Here is a 24,856-nt window from a genome sequence, read left to right as displayed (position 1 = left end):
ACACAATTTTCGAACAACCTTGCTCCACAAGCTTGTAATTGGTTATCACTTTTCATGACTTGCGTCGTCCTTGAAGGCCGGTTTTCCAGCAGTATGACTGAGCAAAGATCATTCGTCTACTTAAACCAGGCAAGGACCCACAGTTAGTTATAGAAACATAGAAGAAATAGGAGCAAGAGTAGGCCATTCGGCCCTTTGAGCCTGCACCACCATTCAATAATATCATGGCTGATCATCTAAACTCAATACCCTGTTCCTGTTTTCTCCCCGTATTCCTTGATCCCTTTAGCCCTAAGAACTATATCTAACTCTTTCTTGAATATATTTAATGATTTGGTCTTCTTGGATTCCAAACTCATTTTTTGAAACTTTACACTAATATTACAGTGTCTGTTTCAGTGTGAGTGGTGTAATGGGCTAATGACAACCTCCCTGAGTGTTTGCTACAAGAGGTTTGAGTAACTAGTTCTCCAGCAATTATCTCCATCGGTCAATGCTGCGCCAAGCCCAGACCAAGTTGGTTTCTGTCAGGGGCACGAGCCTCAGACCAAGTTCTCACCCTAACCACCTTCACTGAAGATAGCTTTGATAAAAAAAAAACTTCAAGATGGACGTCATCATCTTCAATCTAAAAGCTGCCTATGACACAGTCTAGCTTACTGCTCGAGTCCTGGCATATCGGGTCAGCTGCTTTGTTGAATTACTGGTATGGTGCTGAATGTTTCAGTGTGCACAAGGTTGACCTCACCAGCTTGTGGAGATACCAAATCAATGGCCTCTCTCAGGATCTGTTCTCTTACCATTCCTTTCTCAATGTACAAAAACCCCCTGCTGGAGACCAGCTTGAGGAAATTCATCTCAGCTGACGACAGTGGCTTTGTTGCTCAAGTTGGTGAATTTTTCCGCTCTGGACACCACTCATTAATGATATGAAACTCACGGAAGACTACAGCCTGAAATGGCATCTTTCACAAAGTACCACAAAGACTGTCCACCATCCTTCATTTGCACAATGCAAGTGCTTTTCATGAACTCACCATCATCCTAAACATTTAAATTATTAAACAAGATGCTCACCATTTATTTGGGTGTCACCTTCGAGTGTTCATCAACCTACAAAAAAAATGACTGAAAACAGCTGAGATAGTCAAAACCCGAAATAACCAAGTCGCCAAATGGGCAGACTCTGCTTGGACATCAAACTTGTTCACTTTACAAACTTGCTCACCTGCTGTTGCACAATGCTATTCACTTTCAGAAAATTACACTCCTATCTGGGCTCTCTCACCATGCGCAAAATACTCATGTCAACTTCAAGTTGCATTCTGATGCCTGTTATCTGTTATTGTCCAGCCTTTTATTGCCATCCTGACATTGTTGCCTTTTCTCTTTCATCTAGGCCCTTCTCAGTTGCAGGATTGTGAAGAAAACACTTCACAAAAGGACAATCTCCCCTGCGGATGCACCATCATGCACTCCATTCCTCCTAAGCACCAGTATCCCAGCTGGGTTAGATGGGTCGACTTGGCAAAGCAGCAGAAGCAGGTAGTGGAAGCAGGGACAGCCCACGAGATGACTCACAGGAGGGTGAGGTCATCTCCCATTTTTCCTCAGGTGAACAGAGATGTGACCTTCAGGGACCCAGCCATGAAAAGAAAACCCTGGGGCACACAAGCAATTGTCCAAGGGTTGAAAGGCCTGCCAAAGAGTTTGCACACTATGGCTGAAAGTATCAAGGAGTTCACTTCCAGCTTGTGTGGTGTCCTATTACACGGCATCAGCACTCCTCATTCTCCCTTGGAGGTTCAGCAGCTGGGCCCTCACAAAGGCAGTCAGTGTCACCAGCCTTTGCTGTGCGACTGGTGTGTGGGGTGGGGAGGGGCCAGGGCAAGCAACTAACTCCCCCGCCAAGATACAGTGAGATCTTCCCTCCCTGGACTCATTTCCACATTCAGAATCGGATTCCCGTCCAAACCCTGCAAGGATAAATGTCTGGCCTCCTGGCATGAGCAGCAATTCAGGTGGCAGGGAGCTGTCACTGGGGACCAATAGGAACAGTCCCTGGCAGTCAGATAAGTCTCAGAGAGGGGAGGAAGTGCTCCCACCTGGTACACAATGTGACAGGAAAAAGATAAATGTATTTTACTGGGTCTCTTCTAGACTTGGCTCCTGTTCCCATCAGGTTTGCTCTGGCAGGGAAACCATCACTGCTCCCCTCTCAGGCCACAGGTTAAAATCACAAATCAGCCCCTGCCAACATAATCATAGCCTATTATGCATATTTATAGAGGACATGGTTTGGGCTGCCTGCAAATTAAAATTGCAGTCTATCAGATCACAATGTGAGTCCAGTGGCTCAGACTCTTGCTCCATTATAACTGCCTTACTCACCTGAATAAGCACCAGACCTTATGTTGGGTGCCATTCTTGCAGCATTGATTTGATTAGAGGAAGAGAATGATGAGCAGCAGTTGAGTCTGTTAGAATACATCAGGTGAGGTGCAGCAGCCTTTCCATTCTTAAACTCCTCTGCCTCTTTACATTCCTCACCTTGTTCAAATGCCCTGTTTAAATTCTAGCTTCTTGCTCTTCCCCCACTTTCATTGCTCCACCAAAGGCATCTGTGCCTTCATTTGCCTAGGCCCTAAACCCTGGAATTCCCTCCCAAAGCGTTTCCCTCCTCCTTAAAACCTACGTCGTTCCACCTGTCCTACTATCTCCTATGTGGCTCAGTGTCAGATTTGGTCTGATAACGCTCCTGTGAAGTGCTTTGGGACACTTGACTATGTTAAAGGTGCTATACAAATGTAAGTTGTTGTTTAAATTCCACCTCTTTTGACCAAGTTTGTGATCACCAAGACGATATAGATGGGCTAGTAAGATGGGCGGAGCAGTGGCAAATGGAGTTTAATCCTGAGGAGTGTGAGGTGATGCATTTTGGGAGGACTAACAAGGCAATGGATGGTAGGACCCTAGGGAGTACAGAGGGTCAGAGGGACCTTGGGGTGCTTGTCCATAGATTACTGAAGGCAGCAGCACAGATGGATAAGGTGGTTAGGAAGGCATACGGGATACTTGCCTTTATTAGCCGAGGCATAGAATATAAGAGCAGGGAGGTTATGATGGAGCTGTATAAAACGCTAGTTAGGCCACAGCTGGAGTACCGTGTACAGTTCTGGTCACCACATTATAGGAAGGATATGATTGCAATGGAGAGGGTGCAGAGGAGATTCACCAGGATGTTGCCTGGGCTGGAGCATTTCAGTTATGAAGACCGACTAGATAGGGTTGTTTCCCTTGGAAGGCTGAGGGGGGACCTGATTGAGGTATACAAAATTATGAGGGGTATTGATAGGATAGATAGGAAGAAACTTTTTCCCTTAGTGGAGAGGTCAATAACCAGGGGGCATAGATTTAAGGTAAGGGGCAGGATGTTCAGAGGGGAGTTGAGGAGGAATTTTTTCACCCAGAGGGTGGTTGGAATCTGGAACACACTGCCTGAAGGGGTGGTAGAGGCAGGAACCCTCACGACATTCAAGAAATATTTAGATGAGCACTTGAAACGCCATAGCATACAAGGCTACAGGCCAAGTGCGAGGAAACGGGATTAGTTAGGACGGGTGCTTGATTGTCAGCACAGGCGCATTGGGCTGAAGGGCCTGTTTCTGTGCTGTAAAACTCTATGACTCTATGTCCTTCTTTATCTCCACATCTCTTTTTTTCTTAGACTTCTGAGAAGCAACTTGCAACATTTTTCTACATCAGAGGTGTTATGTAAATCTAAGTTGTTATACTTACACCTATTGTTATGACCGGACCGCTCCTGTCAAAGCTCCCAATCAAAATATACGATTCTGATTGTGGTGGGACCAACGCACTGTTAATTCAATCCCGTTGTTCCACAGATCGGCTAACATAACATTTAAAAACTTTCCAAATTAAAGGAAGACCCACCAAATTGTACCATCTATTAACCCCTGAATGAGGCTAACCAAACCAGGTGTCTTTAAATCAACAAATTAACTCTTTAATTAAAAGAACTAAATTCTTAAACAATATGAACATTTAAAAATAGAAACATTAGAGTCCTTGCAAATTTACAGTCCAATGTTGTTCCAAGTCCCTCGCAGTCGTCTGATGCGGGAATAAAGGTTCTTCCACAGTAGAACAGTCCGTAGTCTAACTTCAGTTTGTGATGCTTTCCTTCTCCAGCGAATTTCAACAACTAACAACTTGCAAACACTTTCAATGAAATCAATCTGACTTTAGAGTTTTTTTAAGGGATAATAAGATTGCCACAGTCTAACTTCCCTTTCTTCATTTTAAACTAGCAGAGATTTCTGTCTTTGCTTGACTTTTTAGCATTTCGAGAGGTAATAATTAAAAAGACAAAAATTCTATTTCCTTCAGTTTAAATGGCTGAGAGCCCTTTTTCATTACTGACACCACAGCTGTCTGTCTTCTGTCTGTGTTCATTTAGGACAAACTGTCTTACTAACCGCTAGTTCAAACTGAATTGTAACAAATGTATCGCATCAGACTCACTCCCAGTGGCTGTTTCCATGGTATGCAGAATGCACTCTTTGAATTTCAGTCTCCAAATTGCCGTTTCTAAGGCAACGAAAATGCACCTTGCTATAACTCCTAAGGCTTGCAGGCTCTTAAAGCAATACTGAACCTTGCAAGCCTTAAAGACAAACTGCATATTCTGAAAAAAATGTACAGGATTATGACACTATTTATTCACCCTATTTAAGCTCCAAGAAGGCAGTTGTGGAAGAGCTTGGATAGTTTTGCCCAACGGTGCTTTCGACTCAGTTGATAACCCCATCTTAGATTGAGACAGAGTTCTTTAATAAGTGAATTGGCAATATTTGACCAGAAATGGACCATGTAGCTGCAAGGGGTTGAATTGAGAGTATAGATTTATAAGTCATGAGTATATAATGAACTGACTTCAAACTAGGCTTGAAATGAGGAAGATTTTTCTCCCTCAGAATGCTGGACATGCAAGAGAAACTCCTTAATAATGCAATTCACGCTCTGTCAATTAGCACCTTTTAAGTAAGTGCTCTGTTAATAACTGGTGAGACACATCATTGAGTTTATTAAAGATAAATGCAGTAATTTATGTTAATAGAAAATAATTTAGCGGGCTTCCAGTAATGGAACACAGACAAAATTTGCCGCGCTCCCTAAATTTCTGCTGGGACCAAAATCAATTGAATGCATGTTAACACAAAGATCGTGTTGATGTTTTTGCCTTATTTAGGATTTGTTAAGCACAGGCTTATCTTCCAGGCCATAACACATATGGTGGGCAGAATCTCACACACATTTACATTTATATGGAATCTGATCACATCTCTGAGAAATGTCTTAAAGTAGTTCTCCCAAATCACTTTTGAAATTCAGACATTTATTATTGACAAGCACAGCAGCCAATTTACAAACAGCAAGGTCCCACAAACAGCAAATGATTCAGCAATTGAATAATCAATAATAGCCAGAACACTGAGAACTTTCTGTTATTCTTCAAAACCATATGGCAGATATAGAGCTAGGAACAGAATGTGAAACGTTGTTAAGAGTGACTCAGCTGTTTCAATGCAGAGTCCTGCATGTGTCTTGCTTTAGCTGCATATGCTCAAGGAAGAGGAGAACCCAAAGCAAAGAAGGGTCATGATATATCTGTGACCTTCCAGACAATGCCACACGAGTTACCAAAGGTGAGTCAGTTTGCAGTTTATCAATGAACCACTCAAGTGGAAGATGCCAGGTTTGAACAGGATGAATACATTAAAATCAGTGTTAACATGCAGAAGAGGAAGCTGACAGAATTTTGAAAGATAACAGCATTCCCAAGTTACAAGGCAACATCCAACTTCACCCATGTGATTATTCAAACACCACTGTAAGACTCCAGGGCATTCAGCAAATATGAATCTCCAAATGGTCTCCAGCCACTGCCAAAAAAAATTACATTTGCATGCGAATTCTTGCTTTCTCGGAAATGCCTACGATATCCATATCTTAAGGGAAACATCATCTTGATGTTGGTCAGCTGGCTATCTGACACATCTGAAAACTCATCATCATGGCTTCCACATTTATTCCAGGGTAAAGAACAGTTGAATGGTTGACTCCTCAAAGTTGTGTGTTGGGGTTGCCAATTCCAAATGTGACTGATGGCATCCTATAAAATTCCCATTCCCCCTTTAATGGGCATACGTGGTGCACATTTGAGAAGTGGGAACATAATCAGGTCGATATCGAGCATGCCAAAATGACAGTTCTAATGTTTGTATTGCACTGATGTGTCTACAGTATGCTAAGTTGACAGAATTGTACTGATATACTGTATGCTGCATACCATAGCCATTAAATGAGGTATATGGATCAGAAGTATCAGCAAGAGAAAAAGGACAAGAATCTAGAAGTACAGTAGTCACTGCAGGAAGCAGCACTGATGTTCCAGACACTGACTAAAAAGATTTTCCCTTGAGGTTTGCCTTGGTGTTTCTGTTACAATAAGATGTTACAAATGTAACTTTCTCATGTTTCTGCCAGTGACCCCCTTCCCTTGTGCTCTGAAACTTGCATCTTTCAACCTTGCAATGCTTCCACCCTCACTGTAATAATATCGTCCTTGTCTGACAATTAATGCTGATTCTGATAACCTGATTGCCAGAATTTAGGTAGAAGTCATTTTATGTGCACTGTTATAGGATACAAAATATCACATGCTAATCCAGCTTTGCTTCCATAAACAGCACACACCAGTATCACTGGATGTCCAATTTATCCGAGCAGGTAGATAGATGACCCAGTGTAAACATTGGGAAGTTGTGAGATTGTCTACATATCATTAACAATAACTACAAACAGGTATTTCTGGCATCAGTGTAAATTCTGAACCAAAAACTATATGGGGGTTAATCAGTGTAAATCTAGTGTAAGGATCTCTGTTAATGTTTCCAAACAGTTACACCTAATTTATGCCTGTTAATCAGGGTAACCTATCAGAAAACCCACCTTTTTGTCTCCGGGAAAAATATCAAGAAGTCCAAGCAGAACTGAGTCACAAAGAGTACTTTGTTTTACCACAAATTCTTTTGAAGATTGGTTGTAAATCAATCTTGAACAACATTGCTTTGGCATGACAGTTGCATAGATTCTTGTAGTACCTCTTCAGGATGAAGTTACAGCACCATGAAAAAGACCCCAGTGGCATGCTAATGAGTTGATAAACCCACCTCAATGTCTACTGACTAGGAGACTACAACATGTGATAGTAACATGCACATTCCAAATTTACACTCAGGTCAAAAGCTGTAACTCAGACAAGGTGACCCAGGGCCTGGATGTGTTGGATTGCTTGTGTGCAGCGAATACAGGACAATTGTGTGGGTTGCGTGCACCAGCTGATTTTCTGCCTGAGGTACTACAGCTTCTAAACAAAAATATATAAACAAAACTGTGGACACACACATTTGCTACCTATCATAGGAAGCAAGGTTTCATGCACAGGACCTTGTATTTTTACTACGTAACATGTTTAATTTTAATGCCAAGGTAATTCCCTTCATTTGAAGTGGCAAAATTAAACAGTCTTCGTGCAAATTTTAATGTGCACACTAAAGGATTCCCTGAGGCATTTGTCAGTGAGTTGGAGGATATGCTGTCTTATAACAGTAGGTGTGGTATTAACAAATATAGTGGGGAAGTGTTACATAGAATTTGCAGCACAGGCACAGGCCATTCGGCCCGGCAGTTATGTGCTGGTGTTAATGCGCCACAGGAACCTTCAACCGTTACTTCATGCCACCCATCATCATATCCATCTATTTCTTTCTCCCTGATACACTTATCTAGTTTCCCCTAGTTAAAGGAAGCAAGCTAGATAACTGAAGGATATGTGCATTAAACTCAAAACTTCTAATAGGTAGTGAATTGTGGTTGTTTTTCAGACTGGAGGATGGTAGACAGTGGTGTTCCCCAAGGGTCAATGCTAGGACCTCTGCTTTTTTGATATACATAAGTGAGTTGGATATTGGAATACAGAGTAAAATGTCAAAACTTGCCGATGATAGCAAACTTGGAGGTGTGGCAAACAGTGAAGAAGGTACCAATCGATTGCAACAGGACATGGACAGCCGAGCAGAATGGGCAGACAAGCGGTTGATAGAATTTCATAGAGAAGTGTGAAGTGATGCCTTTTGGCAGAAGGGGTAGGGAAAGGCGATATAGACTTCATGGCACAGTTCAAAAGAGTGTGCAGAGACAGAGGCTCTGAGGGTTCATATGAAGAGATCTTTGAAGGTGGCGGGACATATTGAGAGTAGTTAGCAAAGCAAATGGGATCTTGGGCTTCATAAATAGAGGTACTGAATACAAAAGCAGGGAAGTTATGCTAAGCCTTTATAAAACTCTGGTTAGACCCCAACTAGAATATAGCGTCCAGTTCTGGTCACCACACTTTAGAAAGTATGTGAAGGTCCTTGAGAGGGTGCAAAGGAGATTTAGCAGAATGGTTCCAGGGATGAGGGATTTTAGCTACAAGGTTAGGTTGGAGAAGCTGGGGTTGTTCTCCTTGGAGCAAAGGAGACTTGGGGAAAGATTTGACAGAGGTGTACAAAATTATGGCAGGTTTAAATAAGGTAGACAAAGAAAAGCTGTTTCCATTAGTGAATGGTACGAGGACAATGGGACACAGATATAAGGTTTTGGGCAAGAGATACTGGTGGGGGAGGGGCAGTGGCGGAATGTGAGAAAGAACTGTTTACACAACAAGTGCTAATGACTTGGAACTCACTGCCTCTGAGGGTGGTGGAAGTGGAGACAATCAATGACTCAAAAGGAAATTGGAAGGGCACTTGAGGGAAATAAACTTGCAGGGCTACGGGAATAGGGTGAAGAAATGGGACTGACTGAATTGCTCCACAGAGAGCTGGCATGGACGCCATGGGCCGAATGACCTGCTTCTCTGCCATTATGGCTTCATGTTATTTGGAGATCTCCCGTAGCATTACTCACCATCAGTCAAAAAATACATTGGGTGGGAAGTGTCTGCTAAAAATTAGGCAACCCATGGCCACCCACCAGCATGCAGCTAGGTGTGATAGCGGGCTTCTCAGAGGGTTTTTTATTTTATTCGTTCATGGGATGTGGGCGTCGCTGGCCAGGCCAGCATTTATTGCCCATCCCTAATTGCCCTTGAGAAGGTGGTGGTGAGCTGCCTTCTTGAACCGCTGCAGTCCATGTGGGGTAGGTATACCCACAGTGCTGTTAGGAAGGGAGTTCCAGGATTTTGACCCAGCGACAGTGAAGGAATGGCAATATAGTTCCAAGTCAGGATGGTGTGTGACTTGGAGGGGAACTTGCAGGTGGTGGTGTTCCCGTGCATTTGCTGTCCTTGTGATTCTAGTTGGTAGAGGTCGCAGGTTTGGAAGGTGCTGTCTAAGGAACCTTGGCGCATTGCTGCAGTGCATCTTGTAGATGGTACACACCGCTGCCACTGTGCGTCGGTGGTGAAGGGAGTGAATTTTTGTGGATGGTGTGCCAATCAAGCGGGCTGCTTTGTCCTGGATGGTGTCGAGCTTCTTGAGTATTGTTGAAGCTGCACCCATCCAGGCAAGTGGAGATTATTCCATCACACTGCTGACTTGTGCCTTGTAGTTGGTGGGCAGGCTTTGGGGAGTCAGGAGGTGAGTTACTCACCTCAGGATTCCGAGCCTCTGACCTGCGCTTGTAGCCAAGGTATTTATATGGCTACTCCAGTTCGGTTTCTGGTCAATGGTAGCCCCTAGGATGTTGACAGTGGGGGATTCAGCGATGGTAATGCAATTGAACGTTAAGGGGAGATGGTTAGATTCTCTCTCGTTGGAGATGGTCATTGCCTGGCACTTGTGTGGCGCGAATGTAATTTGCCACTTATCAGCCCAAGCCTGGACATTGTCCAGGTCTTGCTGCATTTCTACACGGACTGCTTCAGTATCTGAGGAGTCACAAATGGTGCTGAACATTGTGCAATCATCAGCAAACATCCCCACTTCTGACCTTATGATTGAAGGAAGGTCATTGATAAAGCAGCTGAAGATGGTTGGGCCTAGGACACTACCCTGAGGAACTCCTGCAGTGATGTCCTGGAGCTCAGATGATTGACCTCCAACAACCACAACCATCTTCCTCTGTGCTAGGTATGACTCCAGCCAGTGGAGGGTTTTCCCCCTAATTCCCATTGACCTCAGTTTTGCTCGGGCACCTTGATGCCATACTCAGTCAAATGCTGCCTTGATGTCAAGGGCAGTCACTCTCACCTCACCTCTTGAGTTCAGCTCTTTTATCCATGTTTGAACCAAGGCTGTAATGAGGGCAGGAGCTGAGTGGCCCAGGTGGAACCCGAGTTGAACGTCAGTGAGGTGGTTATTGCTAAGCAAGTGCCACTCGAAAGCACTGTTGATGACACCTTCCATCACTTTACTGATGATTGAGAGTAGGCTGATGGGGCGGTAATTGGCCGGGTTGGACTTGTCCTGCTTTTTGTGTACAGGACATGCCTGGGCAATTCTCCACATTGCAGGGTAGATGCCAGTGTTGTAGCTGTACTGGAACAGCTTGGCTAGGGGCGCGGCAAGTTCTGGAGCACAGATCTTCAGTACTATTGCCGGAATATTGTCAGGGCCCATAGCTTTTGCAGTATCCAGTGCCTTCAGTCATTTCTTGATGTCATGCGGAGTGAATCAGATTGGCTGAAGTCTGGTATCTGTGATGCTGGGGACTTCAGGAGGAGGCCGAGATGGATCATCAACTCGGCACTTCTGACTGAAGATTGTTGCAAATGCTTCAGCCTTATCTTACGCACTGATGCACTGGGCTCCCCCATCATTGAGGATGGGGATATTTGTGGAGCCACCTCCTCCGTTGGAGGTGTCACGTGGGAGGAAAAAAGGGAGTCCGGGGAGACCCCTAAACTTTCCTTGAGAGGCCTGGAGTAGCAGTCTAGCTCCACCCAGCCCACAAAGAAAGTAAAAATCTAATTGTGAACTGCTTCTTCTGGTCCCAGATGCTCTTCTCACTTGTCTGCACCTGGAGGGAAAGCTGCATCATTTTTCCTGCTCAGGTTGATGTTAAAATAGCAGCCAAAGGGTCAATTATATCATTGGACCCTGATCTGGACACTTCATTCAGAATCCTGCTGGCTTTGGGCGGGCAACTTTTCCAGATTCAAAAATTCAGACATTGGGATCCAGGTGGCTCCAAGGCAGTGTGTAACACTGGACATTTTAACTGCCAATCAGCCAGTAACTGCTGGTGGGGGGAGAGGGCAGTGACGGGGGGGACCAACGATCCCTCTGAGCTGTGTGGGTATGAGGCCATGCAGCAATTGGGAATGTGCCGCTCAAGCGACAAACAGGCCACACTCAAGCAGTGGTGCCTTTAAGATGGGTGCACGCGCAGCTGCATGACAAACTGAAAAGGGCGGCACAGTGCAAGAAACAGGCTGTGCACAATGAAGGGAAGTTGGAGGTAACATTGGGTTAAGGTTTGTGATGGAATATAGGTATAATAGGCTTAGTTAGGTAGAATCTAGATACAGTTAATATATTATACCTTTCAGAATTAAAGATTGAATAAATGGCCAGTTTTCAAGACTGACTGAAATTCCCCTTTAAGAAAGTAGAGTTAGAAATTTCAAGGTCCCTGTTGCAATAGAATGTGAACCAGAAACACCTTTTAAGTTGGGAAATCCATTTCAGTGTTTCTGTTGCCAGGGACTTGGAGGATAAACACACATTGAAATATCGTGTGTGACATCACTAGGAGGTAGCAATAAACCTAATTGATAGTGTTGGTGATGTAGATAGATCGACTCAAAAGGTTGTTACAAGGTACCATAAAAACACAATTATAGATAATAAAACAATAAATGGAATAGTACTTACAGGAACAAGAGGGCAAGTAAACACAATTATAAACAATTTGACCAGATAAATGCTCACAACTTCAAGAGCTGGGGAATTCCAGCAAAATATTAAGTGGAGATGTTAATGATACTACCAAATATCGATCTTAAAGCAGGAAAAACACACACAGAATGTGTATGCGAAAAGGTCAGATGATACCTTAGAAATAGTATAAACATGAGGGGTTCTGAAGCAAAAATTAGAAGTGTTGAATTTTTCAACAATACTTCCCACCCTATGGCTTACACGGGGAGTTTGAGGTAAAAGTTTGCTTTAAATTTTGATGGATATTCTAAGATATTTTACTGTAACATCAGCAAAGTTAAACCTTTGGATTCTATGTTAGAAATAAGATTATGTGTTACATCTCTAAGTAATATTTGATATTGTGATATACTTATCCACTTAAAAGTGTATTGCATGTTAAATTCTTTAATAAATATATGAAAGTTAATAAATTATCTCATGTAGTATTCTGTTTACAACTATAAGAATCCCCTCTCCGTGTCTCTAAGTGGAGAGATACATATTTAAGAGTTTCCCAGACCCTTATAATATCTGGGATATTGATGACTTAGCCATAATTATTTTAAAAATACGTTATCCAAAAGATGGTAATATTCTCTGTTAGTTTTCTTTCTTTGAGGGAAGACTCGTTAAGTTCTTTGGACCCAAATAAGTGGCTATAAGAATTTGTCTGGTTTGAACTTTATGAAAGGAGATTCATAGGGATGTACTCCTGATTTGGTTAAGTCCCTATAAGGGGTTTAAGTCATAAATCACTTCAGGTTATCACCATTGTTTTCAGGGACTGAACACTACACAAGATTATTAATATATATAGATATATATACATTAACATACATGAAAAGCATTACTTTTACAGTTTCACAAGAAGTTGATTGTTAAACAAACAACGGCTTCTCCAGCTTGCTGTTTATACAGAAACCTTTCATTTCAAAAGGCTTAGAGTCATTGTGATATGCAGTGTCTTTATTGAAAATAAAAGTGAAAATGTAGCATGGGTTTATTTTTTATCTGTTTGTGGGATGTGGGCGTCACTGATTAGGCCAGCATTTATTGCCCATCCCTAATTTCCCTACCCTGAGTGGCTTGCTAGGCCATTTCAGAGAGTATTTAAGAGTCAACAGATTGCTGGGGGTCTGGAGTTATATGTAGGCCAGACCAGGTAAGGACAGCAGATTTCCTTCCCTCAATTGCAGTAGTGAACCAGATGGGTTTTTACAACAATTGACAATGGTTTCATGGTCACCATTAGTGCAGCTTTTAATTCCAGATTTATTAATTGAATTCAAATTTCACCATCTGCTGTGGTGGAACTTGAACCTATGGCCCCAGAGCATTAAAATAAAAGCAAAATACTGCAGATGCTGGAAATCTGAAACAAAAAGTGCTGGAAATACAGTGAAAAAGGTCACAGATCTGAAATGTTAACTTTCCTTCTCTCTCCACAGATGCTGCCTGACATGCTGAGTATTTTCAGCACTTATTGTTTTTGTTCCCCCAGAGCGTTAGTCTGGGCCCTGCATTACTAGTCCAGTGACATTGCCACTACATCACTGTCTCCCCCTGTTTAGGGTGATTTCCTCTAGTGGCACATGAAGTAGCGCAGGGAGTTTCTTGTCTGCTACCCTGCCTAAAGTAGTAAGTGTGGAACAGTCCTGAAATCTGATATTGTCCTACTTTGGGGTAGATTTAGAACAATGCAAAACTGGGCATCCATGTGGCACTTGGACCATCAGCAGAATTGTATTCAACCACAATCTGTAACCTCATGGCCCGGCATATACCCCACTCTCCCATTACCATCAAGCCGGGCGGTCAACCCTGGTTTAATGAAGAGTGCAGGCGGGCATGCTAGGTCAGCACCAGGCATACCTCCAATTGAGGTGTGAACCTGGTGAAGCTACAACCCAGAACTAATTGCATACCCAACAGCGGAAGCAGCATGCAATAGGCAGAGCTAAGCGATCCCATAACCAAGCTCTGCTGTCCTGCCACATTCAGTTGTGAATGGTGGTGGACAATTAAACAACTGACAGGAGGAAGTGGCTCCACAAATATCCCCATCCTCAATGACTGGGGAGCCCAGCAGGTCAGTGCACAAGATAAGGCATTTGCAATAATCTTCAGTCAGAAGTGCCAAGTGGATGATCCATCTCGGCCTCCGCCCGATGTCCCCAGCATCACAGATGCCAGTCTTTAGCCAATTTGATTCACTCCGCCTAATATCAAGAACTGACTGAAGGCACTGGATACTGCAAAAGCTATGGGCCCCGACAACATTCCGGCAATAGTCCTGAAGACATGTACTCCAGAACTTGCCTCGCTCCTAGCCAATCTGTCCCAGTACAGTTACAACACTGGCATCTACCCGGCAATGTGGAAAATTGCCCAGGTATGTCCTGTACACAAAAAGCAGGACAAATCTAACCTGGCCAATTACTGCCCCATCAGTCTACTCTTAATCATCAGAAAAGTGATGGAAGGTGTCGTCAACAGTGCTACCAAGCAGCACTTGCTTAGCAATAACCTGCTCACTGATGATCAATTTGGGTTCCGCCAGGGTCACTCAGCTCCTAACCTCACTACACCCTTGGTTCAACCATGGACAAAACACCTTAACTTAAGAAGCAAGGTGAGAGTGACTACCCTCGAAATCAAGACAGCATTTGACTGAGTATGGCATCAAGGAGCCCGAGCAAAATTGGAATCAATGGAAAAACTCTCCGCTGGTTGGAGTTGTACCTAGCGAAAAGGTAGATGGTTGTGGTTGTTGGAGGTCAATCATCTGAGCTCCAGGACATCACTGCAGGAGTTCCTCAGGGTAGTGTCCTAGGCCCAACCATCTTCAGCTGCTTCATCAATGACCTTCCTTCAATCATAAGGTCAGAAGTGGGGATGTTCGCTGATGATTGCACAATGTTCAGCACCATTCGCGACTCCTCAGATACTGAAGCAGTCAATGTAGAAACGCAGCAAGACCTGGACAATATCCAGGGTTGGGCTGATAAGTGACAAGTAACATTCACGCCACACAAGTGCCAGGCAATGACCATCTCCAACGAGAGAGAATCAAACTATCTCCCCTTGACATTCAATGGCATTATGATCACTGAATCTCCAAGTATTAACGCCCTGGGAGTTACCATTGACCAGAAACCAAACTGGAGTAGCCATATAAATACCATGGCTACAAGAGCAAGTCAGAGGATAGGAATCCTGAGGTGACTAACACACCTCCTGACTCCCCAATGCCTGTCCACCATCTGCAAGGCACATCAGGAGTGTGACGGAATACTCTCCACTTGCAGCTCCAACAACACTCAAGCAGCTCAACATCATCCACGACAAAGCAACCCGCTTGATTGGCACCCCATCCACAAACATTCACTCCCTTCACCACCGACGCACAGTGACAGCAGTGTGTACCATCTACAAGATGCACTGCAGCAATGCACCAAGGCTCCTTAGACAGCACCTTCCAAACCCGTGACCTCTACCACCTAAAAGGACAAGGGCAGCACTTGCATGGGAACACCACCACCTGCAAGTTCTCCTCCAAGCCACACACCAGCCTGACTTGGAACTATATCGCCATTCTTTCATTGTTGCTGGGTCAAAATCCTGGATCTTCCTTTCTAACAGCACTGTTGGTGTACCTACATCCCAAGGACTGCTGTGGTTCAAGGGAGCTCACCACCACCTTCTCAAGGGCAATTAAGGATGGGCAACTCAACATCCCTGGATATAGAGTTTTCACAGGGGATAGAGAGGGAGATAAAAAAAGGAAGGGGTGTAGCATTATTATTTAAGGAATCAACAACAGCTGTGAGGAGGGATGATATGCGAAATAAATCATCAAATGACACCATATAGGTGGAGCTCAGAAATAAAAAAGGGGCAGCCACACTACTAGGAGTGTACTATCGACCCTCAAATAGTGAGAGGGAGGTAGAAGAACAAATATGTAGGCAAATTTCTGAGTGCAAAAACTATAGGGCAAAATTTGTTGGGGATTTCAATTACCCCAATATGAACTGGGATACAAACAGTGTGAAAGGAAAAAGGGACAAAATTCTTGAACTGCATTCAAGAGAACCTTTTTAGCCAGCACATAACAAGTCCAATGAGAGGGGGCGCAATTCTAGATTTGGTCTTCGGCAATGAAGCTGGGCAATCGGATGAAGTAAGAATGGGTGACCATTGTGGAGATAGTGACCATAATACTGTTAGTTTTAGCATAATCATGGAAAAGGACAAAGATAAAACTGGAGTAAAAGTTCTAAATTGGGGGAAAGCAAATTTTATAAAAATGAGAGGTGACCTGGTGAAAGTTGACTGGATGCAGCTACTTGAAGGAAAATCAGTGACAAACCAGTGGGAGGCATTCAAAAGCAGATTCTACAGGCACAGTGTAGGAATGTCCCCACAAAGATAAAGGGTGGTACATCCAAATCTAGAGCCCCCTGGTTATCTAGAAGTTTACAGGGTAAGTTAAAGCAGAAAAAGAAAGCTTATGACGATCACAAAAACCTTAATACTTTAGAAAGCCTAGAGGAGTATAGAAAGTGCAGGGGTAAAGTAAAAAATGAAATTAGAAAAGCAAAGAGAGGACATGAAAAATTATTGGTAGGTAAAAATCAAGGCAACCCAGATGTTTTATCAGTACATTAAGAGCAAGAGGATAACTAAGGAAAAGGTAGGGCCTATCAGAGATGCATAAGGGAACTTATGCGTGGATGCAGAAGATGTGGGCAGGGTTCTTAATGAGTTTTTGTCTCTGTCTTCACAAAGGAGAGGGTTGATGTAGACATTGTAGTTAAAGAGGAGTGTAAAATATTAAATACAATAAGCATAACGAGAGAGGAAGTACTGGAGGGTCTGACATCCTTGAAAGTGGATAAATCACCAAGGCCAGATGGATTGCATCCCAGGTTGTTAAAGGAAATCAGGGAGGAAATAGTGGATGCTCTGAGGATCATCTTCAAACCCTCACTAGATACAGGAAAGGTACGAGATGATTGGAGGTCTGCAAACATTGTACCATTGTTTAAAAAGGGTGTGAGGGATAGGCCAAATAATTATAGGCCGGTCAGTCTGACCTTGGTGGTGGGTAAATTATTAGAATCAATTCTGAGGAACAGGACAAACTGCCACTTAGAAAAGCATGGATTAATCAGGGATAGTTAGCATGGATTTTTTAAGGGAAGGTCATGTTTTACTAACTTAATTGAGTTTTTTGAGGAAGTAACAAGAAGGATTGATGAGAGTAGTGTTTTGGATGTGGTCTACATAGATTTTAGTAAGGCATTTGACAAGGTCCCGTATGGCAGACTGGTCAGTGAAATGAAAGCCGATGGGATACAAGGCAATGTGGTAGGTTGGATCCAGAATTGGCTCAATGACAGGAAACAAAGGGTAGTAATTGACAGATGTTTTTGTGAATGGAAAGCTGTTTCCAGTGGTGTTCCACAGGCCTCACTGTTGGGTCCCTTGCTGTTTGTGATATATATTAATGGTTTGGACTTAAATGTGGGAGGCATGATTGGCAAATTTGCTGATGACATAAAAATTGTCCATGTAGTTGATAGTGAAGAGGATAGCTGTAGACTCCAGAAAGATATCAATGGTTTGGTTGAGTGGGCAGAAAAGTGGCAAATGGAATTCAATCCAGATAAGTGTGAGGTTATGCATTTGGGGAGGGCAAATAAAGTGAGGGAATACACAATAAATGGGAGAATATTGAGAGGGGTAGAAGAAGTGAGAGGCTTTGGAGTGCGTGTGCACAGGTCCCTGAAGGTGGCAGGACAGGTAGCTAGAGTGATAAAGAAGGCATATGGAATGCTTTCCTTTATTGGCTGAGATATAGAATACAAAAGCAAGGCTGTAATGCTGGAACTGTATAAAACGCTGGTTAGGCCACAGTTGGAGTATTGCGTACAGTTCTGGTCACCACATTACAGAAAGGACATAATTGCTCTGGAGAGAGTAAAGAGGAAATTTACAAGAATGTTGCCAGGGCTCGAAAGTTGCAGCAATGAGGAAAGATTGGATCGGATAGGGTTGTTTTCCTTAGAACAGAGGAGGCTGAGGGATGACTTAATTGAGGTGTACAAAATTATGAGTGGCCTGGAAAGAGTAGATAGGAAGGACCTGTTTCCCCTAGCAGAGGGGTCAATTACCAGGGGGCACAGATTTAAGGTGATTGGTAGAAGGATTAGAGGGGACATAAGGAAAAACCTTTTCACCCAGAAGGTGGTGTCATAGTCATAGAGTCATACACCACAGAAACAGGCCCATTGTGTCCATGCTGGCCATCAAGCATCTATCTATTCTAATCCCGTTTTCCTGGAATTCACTAGCAGGAATGATGATGGAGGCAGAAACTCTCAGATCTTTTAAAAGGTACCTGGACCTGCACCTGAAGTACTGTAACCTGCAAGGCTATGACCAGGTGCTGGAAGGTGGGATTAGATTGGGCGACTAGTTTTTTTGGCCAGCACGGACACGACGGGCTGAAGGGCCTCCTTTTGTGCCGTAATTTGTCTATGGTTCTATGATTCTAAATGCTGGCCTTGTCAGCGACACTCATATCCCAAGAACAAATAAAAAAATACTTGCATGTTAGCTGGCTGTATAAGCTTGCTTGCTTTCAGGAACTTCTTCTGTTATTTGCCCAGAGGCAACGGAAGATGGACAATGGCAAATTCCTCCCCCACTATAACCCTCTGAGAACTTTACTTTCATCCCACTCTTCTAGTGCTTTGTACCAGACACATTTTGTCCTACTACTGGTGACTGTGTCTTCAGCCATCTGGCTCTAAGCTCTAGGAATTCCCTTGCTAAACCTCTCCACCTCTCCCCAATCCTCTGAGACCATCCTTTAAGATGATCCTTGAAACTAACCTCTTTGTCCAAGCATTTAGTCACCAGTTCAAATGTTTCCTTCTTTGGCTCGGTGCCAATTTGTGTGATTATGTTCCTGTGAAGCTCCTTAGGATGTTGTAATATGTTAACGGTGTTACATAAATGCAAGTTGTTGTTATATGATATTTGCATAACAAACTCGTATATAGAAAGTTTATGAGGATGTGTGAAAACTGATAGATTGCATTGTAATTTTTTGTGGCATGTTTAGATTTTTTTTTCAGCTGCATTAAACCAAGTTTTCATTCTGCTGTCAGCTATGTTCATCATTTCACAGTGTTGCTTTTACAGCAGTTACATCAACTCAGTCAGTATACTAATGGTACCCAAGCAAACAGAATCGTTACACATCAACATACGAATTGGGAGCAGGAGTAGGCCACTCGGCCCCTCAAGCCTGCTCCACCATTCAATAAGTTCATGGTTGGACTGATTACTTCACATTTCCACCTACCCCCGATAACCTTCCACCTCCTTGCTGATCAAGAATCAATCTCCCTCTGCCTTAAAAATACTCAAAGCCTCTGCTTCCACCGCCTTTTGAGGAAGAGAATTTCAAAGACTCACAACCCTCAGAGAAAAAAATTCTCCTCATCTCGCTCTTAAATGGGCGATCCCTTATTTTTAAATAGTGACCCCTAGTTCTAGATTCTCCCACAAGGGGAAACATCCTTTCCACATCCACCGTCAAGACCCCTCAGGATCTTATATGCTTCAATCAAGTCACTTCTTACTCTTCTAAATTACAGCACAGGAGGCTGCCATTCGGCCCTTTGTATCTGTACCAGCTCTCTGAAAGACCAACTGAACAAGTCCCTTTCCCTTAGCCCTGCACATTTTTTTCTCTTTAGATAATTATCCAATTTGCTTTCGAAAGCTACAATTGACACTGCCTCCACTATGCTCTCAGGCAGTGCATTCCAGATCCTAACCACATACTGTGAGAAAAAGCTTTTCCTCGTGTCGCCTTTGGTTCTTTTGCCATTCATCTTAAATCTATATCCACTGATTCTCAACTCTTCCACATATGGGAACTGTTTCTCCCCATCTACTCTGTCCAGACCCCTCATGATTTTGAACACCTACAACAAATCTCTTCTAAAATGTCTCTTCTTGAAGAACAGCCCCAGCTTCTCCAAACTATCCACGTAGCTGAAGTCCCCCATTCCTGGAACCATTCTTGTAAATCTTTTCTGCACGCTCTCTAAAGCCTTCATATCCTTCTTAAAGTGTGGTGCTCAAAATTGGACACAATACTCCAGTTGAGGCCAAACTAGTGTTTTATAAAGGTTCATCATAACTTCCTTGCTTTTGCACTCTATGGCTCTATTTATAAAGCCCAGGATCCTGTAAGCCTTTTTAAACCACTTTCTCAACCTGCCTGCCACATTCAATGATTTATTAATTTTTTCCCTTCCCCTCTGAACTTTCAGCCTGGTTCTCACTTGTAATATCCACTTGACATCTGTCATATGAATCCTTTTCCTGCTTCATCTTACTCTCTATCTCTCATCATTCAGGCAGCTCTGGCTTTGTTTGTTCTACCTTTCGCCCGAGAGAATGTACCTCAACTGTACCTGAACCATCTCCTCTTTAAAGGCAGCCCATTGTCACATTGCATTTTTACCTGTCAATCTTTGATTCCAATTTACCTTGGCCAGATCTGTTCTCACCCCACTAAAATTGGCTTTTCTCTAATTAATTATTTTTACTCTGGATTGCTCCTTCTCCTTTTCCATAGCTAACCTAAAACTTATTGTGCTATGATCACTGTCCCCTAAATGTTCCCCTACTGACACTTGATATACTTGACCACCTCATTCCCCAGAACCAGATCCAGCAAGGCCTCCTTCCTCATTGGCCAGAAACAGTGATCAAGAAAATTCTTCTGAACACACTTCAGAAATTCTTCCACCTCTCTGCCCTTTACTCTATTACTATCCCAGTCTATATTAGGATAATTGAAGTCCCCCTTTATCATTATTCTATATTTTTTGCATCTTTCTGTAATTTCTTTGCAAATTTGTTCCAAATCTTTCCCACTAGTTGGTCAACTTCTAACTTACTTTGTCATCGGCAGCTATCCACACACTGGGTATCCTCCACATTTGGGAGGCTGCATTACTCACAGCTCTTTACATTTCTCACCTTGCTTTTCCTCTAACACTACCTTATTCTGTCAGTCCTTTCAGTGTCTTCCGGTGCGTATCCACCCTTTGATCACCCATTGACAGATTCCCAGACTTGCTTCACCCTTCAAAAAAAAGGTGTTTTTGCATCTCTTGTGTTTCACAGAGAGTATTTTGCTACATCCTCCAGTCATCTAATATGATCTGCACATCTTGATGAATAGACCTTGGTTTACTGCTTTGCTTTTTGTGCTCTTTCTCCATTTCCCGCTATTGGATTGGCCCACGATGCGTTATTTATACTGCACGTCTAAGTGACTATTTATCTAGATGAGCAACATTTTTGCACTGCCTTGCAATTGGTCACTTAGTTGTGCATTATTTTTAGCACATCCTAATGCAGCTGGGCTCCTTCAAAGCACAGAGTAAAGTTGTGTTTGTCTTTAAAAAAAAATGTGAGCTCCCATTTCAAGCACTGTTATGCACTCACCCACAAGCCAAGAAGAAACACAGCCATACTGTCAATGCCAAGTGGCTGCGAGGCTCCTTGGAGAATCTCATCAGCCATTTTACTGCTTTCAACCTAATTGAAGTTTTCATGGCAATTCATCGGGTATTGCAGAGTGTTGTTCCCCATCTTTTGTTTGGATTTTTTCTTTGTTCCTTTGGCACCCCTTTTCTACTTTGCTTTGTCAGCTGTCCTTTCCTTGATTACAGTACAGCTGTTCTCTTTCTCTTCTGCTGCCAACATCCGACTTCTCTTCACTCCTCCTCTCACCTTCTCTAGCCAAAGTCAACATGCTCCTCCTGGCCCCAAAGTAAAACTTCTAGCCATTGCTTGCTCCCTCTAGCCCCCTTTCCAGCCTTGGTCAGCATCTCAAACTGCTGATCCTGCTATCCCTGCCGTAACCAGCGAGATGCTTCTTGGTTTGCAACTGGCAGTGGCCTATGCTAATGGGGTCGACAGACCAATTTAGTGCGGTGCTGCTGCCAGCCCAGTTAGGCCCACGCAGCATGCACTCCAATGGGATCGCTCCTTGCTTCAAGCATGATCCAATATCCAATACCAGGGCACCTAACCTTGGCCAATAAATATCACCTTACCTGCATTGCTCACATCCCAATCGCAAATAACTATATGGGAAAGCAAAAAGAAAAAAAATGCTCAGTAAAGCACACAAAGAACCACTACAGTACAGAAAAAGCAACTTTTCAGTATCCTTTTGAGTAACACACAGAGGGCCATTTTCAACTTCGCCAGTTCAATGGAAAGAAAATTGGGTGGGCTCTACAACACACAGGCAGTCTGCTCCGCTGTGTTGCCACCCAGACAGCAAGCTTGAAAATGATCCCTAAGGATGCAAAAACTGTTATTTGTTATAGCAGCAGTTGTAAGTTTAGTAAACAGCAAACTGGGTAACAACCTGTAGAAGAGTCAGCTGATGAGTCCCACAGTGTGTACAGCACATAATTGTCTCCATGACTTTAATGCAGCAGTTTGGACGTGTACTTTTTTCACTTCAGCGTTGAAACTTTTTTGAAAAAAAAAATTGCAGATCAGTACTTCTTGCCCTGCTTAACAGAACACGGCCTTCAAATCATATGTCAGATGTGCTCCCATATCAGTTTTTATAATGTTACACACAGCTGAAATTGGTTGAATGTTAACTAATAGCGGAGACTAGTAGAGACTGCCTTATATTTAGGATGTAATCACTACAGCCCAGCTACTAATTTACCAAGTACACACTTCAATCACTATCTACTCCTTGTGTCGACAGAAACTAACCATGACGTAGACAACTTGCCACGGTTATTTGGTCACAGACAAAGACTTTTAAGTTCACAGTCCATGCTCTGTGAAGTACACAGCCTTGGTGAGACCGCACCTGGAGTATTGTGTACAGTTTGGTCTCCTTACCCAAGGAAGGATATACTTACCATAGAGGGAGAGCAACAAAGGTTCACCAGACTGATTCCTGGGATGGCGGGATTGAGGAGACTGGGCCGATATTCTTTAGAGTTCAGTAGAATGAGACATGATCTCAATAAACCATACAAAATTCACACAGGGCTCGAGAAGGTTGTGACAGGAAGGATGTTTCCCCTGGCTGGGGGGAATCTAGAACCAGGGGACACAGTCTCAGAATAAGAGATAGGCCACTTAGGACTGAGATGAGGAGGAATTTCTTCATTCAGTGGGTGGTGAATATGTGGCATTCTCTACCCCAGAAGGCTGCAGAGGCTCAGTCATTGAGTATGTCCAAGACAGAGATCGATAGATTTCTCAATATTAAAGATGTCAAGCGATATGGGGATAGTGAGGGAAAAATAGCATTGAGGTAAAAGATCAGCCATGATCTTGTTGAATGGCGGAGCAGGCTTGAGGGGCAAAATGGCCTACTCCTGCTCCGATCTCCTATGTTTCTATGTTCCTGTGGCATTTGGTGCAGACTCGATGGGCCGAAGGGCCTCTTCTGCACTGTAATATTCTGTGATTCATTCTGAGATCTGGCCCAGCAGGGTGGGTGAAGTCTGAAGAAGGAAACAAGGTTTTTTTTCTCCATTATAGAAGAAAGGATTCCAAACAAACAGGGAAGTTAAACCTTTCTGTGGGCTCCGATTCCCCAAAAGAGCCGGTGCAAGGTATCACACAGGAATTGAACAATTACAACTGCTCCAAAATACTGAAATGCAATTGCACTGGATTCTTCCAGCATTTTCTGGATATTAAGCACTGGATGTTCATTGATACTAACTTACGAACATACAAATTTAGGGGCAGGAGTAGGAGTAGGGCACTCGGCCCCTCGAGTCTGCTCCACCATTCAATAAGTTCTTGACTGAACTGATTATTCCACATTCCTGCCTACCCCCGATAACCTTTCACCCCCTTGCTTATCAAGAATCTATCTACCTCTACCTTTAAAAATATTCAAAGACTCTGCTTCGACCGCCTTTTGAGGAAGAGAATTCCGAAGACTCACGACCCTGAGACAAACAAATTCTCCTCATCTCGGTCTTAAATGGGCAACCCCTTAATCTTAAACAGTGACCCCGTGTTCTAGATTCTCCCACAAGGGGAAACATCTTTTCCATATCCACCCTGTCAAGACCCCTCAGGATCTTACATGTTTCAATCAAGTCACCTCTTACTCTTCTAAATTCCAGCGGATACACGCCTAACCTGTCCAATCTTTCCTCATAAGACAGCCCACCCATTCCAGGTATTAGTCTAGTGAACCTTCTCTGAACTGCATGCAACACATTTACATCCTTCCTTAAATAAGGAGACCAATACTGTACACAGTACTCCAGATGTGGTCTCACCAATGCCCTGTATAACTGAAGCATAACCTGCCTTCTTTTGTATTCAATTCCCCTCATGATAAACAATAACATTCTATTAGCTTTCCTAATTACGTGCTGTACCTGCATACTAACCTTTTGTGATTCATGCACTAGGACACCCAGATCCCTCTGCATCTCAGAGCTCTGCAATCTCTCACCATTTAGAGAATATGCTTCTTTTTTATTCCTGCTAAAGTGGACAACTTCACATTTTCCCACATTATACTCCCAGGTCTTTGCCCACTCACTTAACCTATCTATATCCCTTTGTAGCCCCCTTATGTACTCTTTACTTTCCAACCTATCTTTGTGTCATCAGCAAATTTAACCACCATACTTCCGGTCCCTTCATCCAATTCATTTATATAAATTGCAAAAAGTTGCGGACCCAGCACTGATCCCTCTGGCACACCACTCGTTACATCTTGCCAACCAGAAAATGACCCATTTATGCCTACT

General features: G+C 43.2%; 1 protein-coding gene across 12 annotated transcripts in view; it reads right to left on the bottom strand.

Annotated features, from left to right (window-relative positions):
* fam13c (family with sequence similarity 13 member C) overlaps positions 1–24,856 on the bottom strand; it is a 217,778-nt gene that overhangs the window by 173,639 nt on the left and 19,283 nt on the right. For 7 of the 12 annotated variants that reach the window (XR_010977043.1, XM_068052460.1, XM_068052467.1 and 4 more), the window contains exons 1-2: positions 22,471–22,709; positions 22,151–22,180 (exon numbers count right to left, since the gene is read on the bottom strand). The exons of 2 other annotated variants lie outside the window; for them this stretch is intronic. Coding sequence is in view for 2 of the 10 variants with exons in the window: in XM_068052471.1 (XP_067908572.1) it covers positions 22,151–22,156 (6 nt within the window). In the remaining 8 variants the exon portion in view is untranslated. Of the gene's footprint in view, positions 1–1,077; positions 1,114–22,150; positions 22,181–22,470; positions 22,710–24,856 lie in introns of those variants that run through there. 3 more of the 12 variants (XM_068052461.1, XM_068052470.1, XM_068052463.1) reach the window with 2 other exon arrangements.

This window comes from Heterodontus francisci, chromosome 20, assembly GCF_036365525.1.
Source record: "Heterodontus francisci isolate sHetFra1 chromosome 20, sHetFra1.hap1, whole genome shotgun sequence".
Classification (NCBI taxonomy): domain Eukaryota; kingdom Metazoa; phylum Chordata; class Chondrichthyes; order Heterodontiformes; family Heterodontidae; genus Heterodontus; species Heterodontus francisci.
Note: the sequence above shows the minus strand (reverse complement) of the source record. Positions and strands in the feature narration are given on the sequence as shown.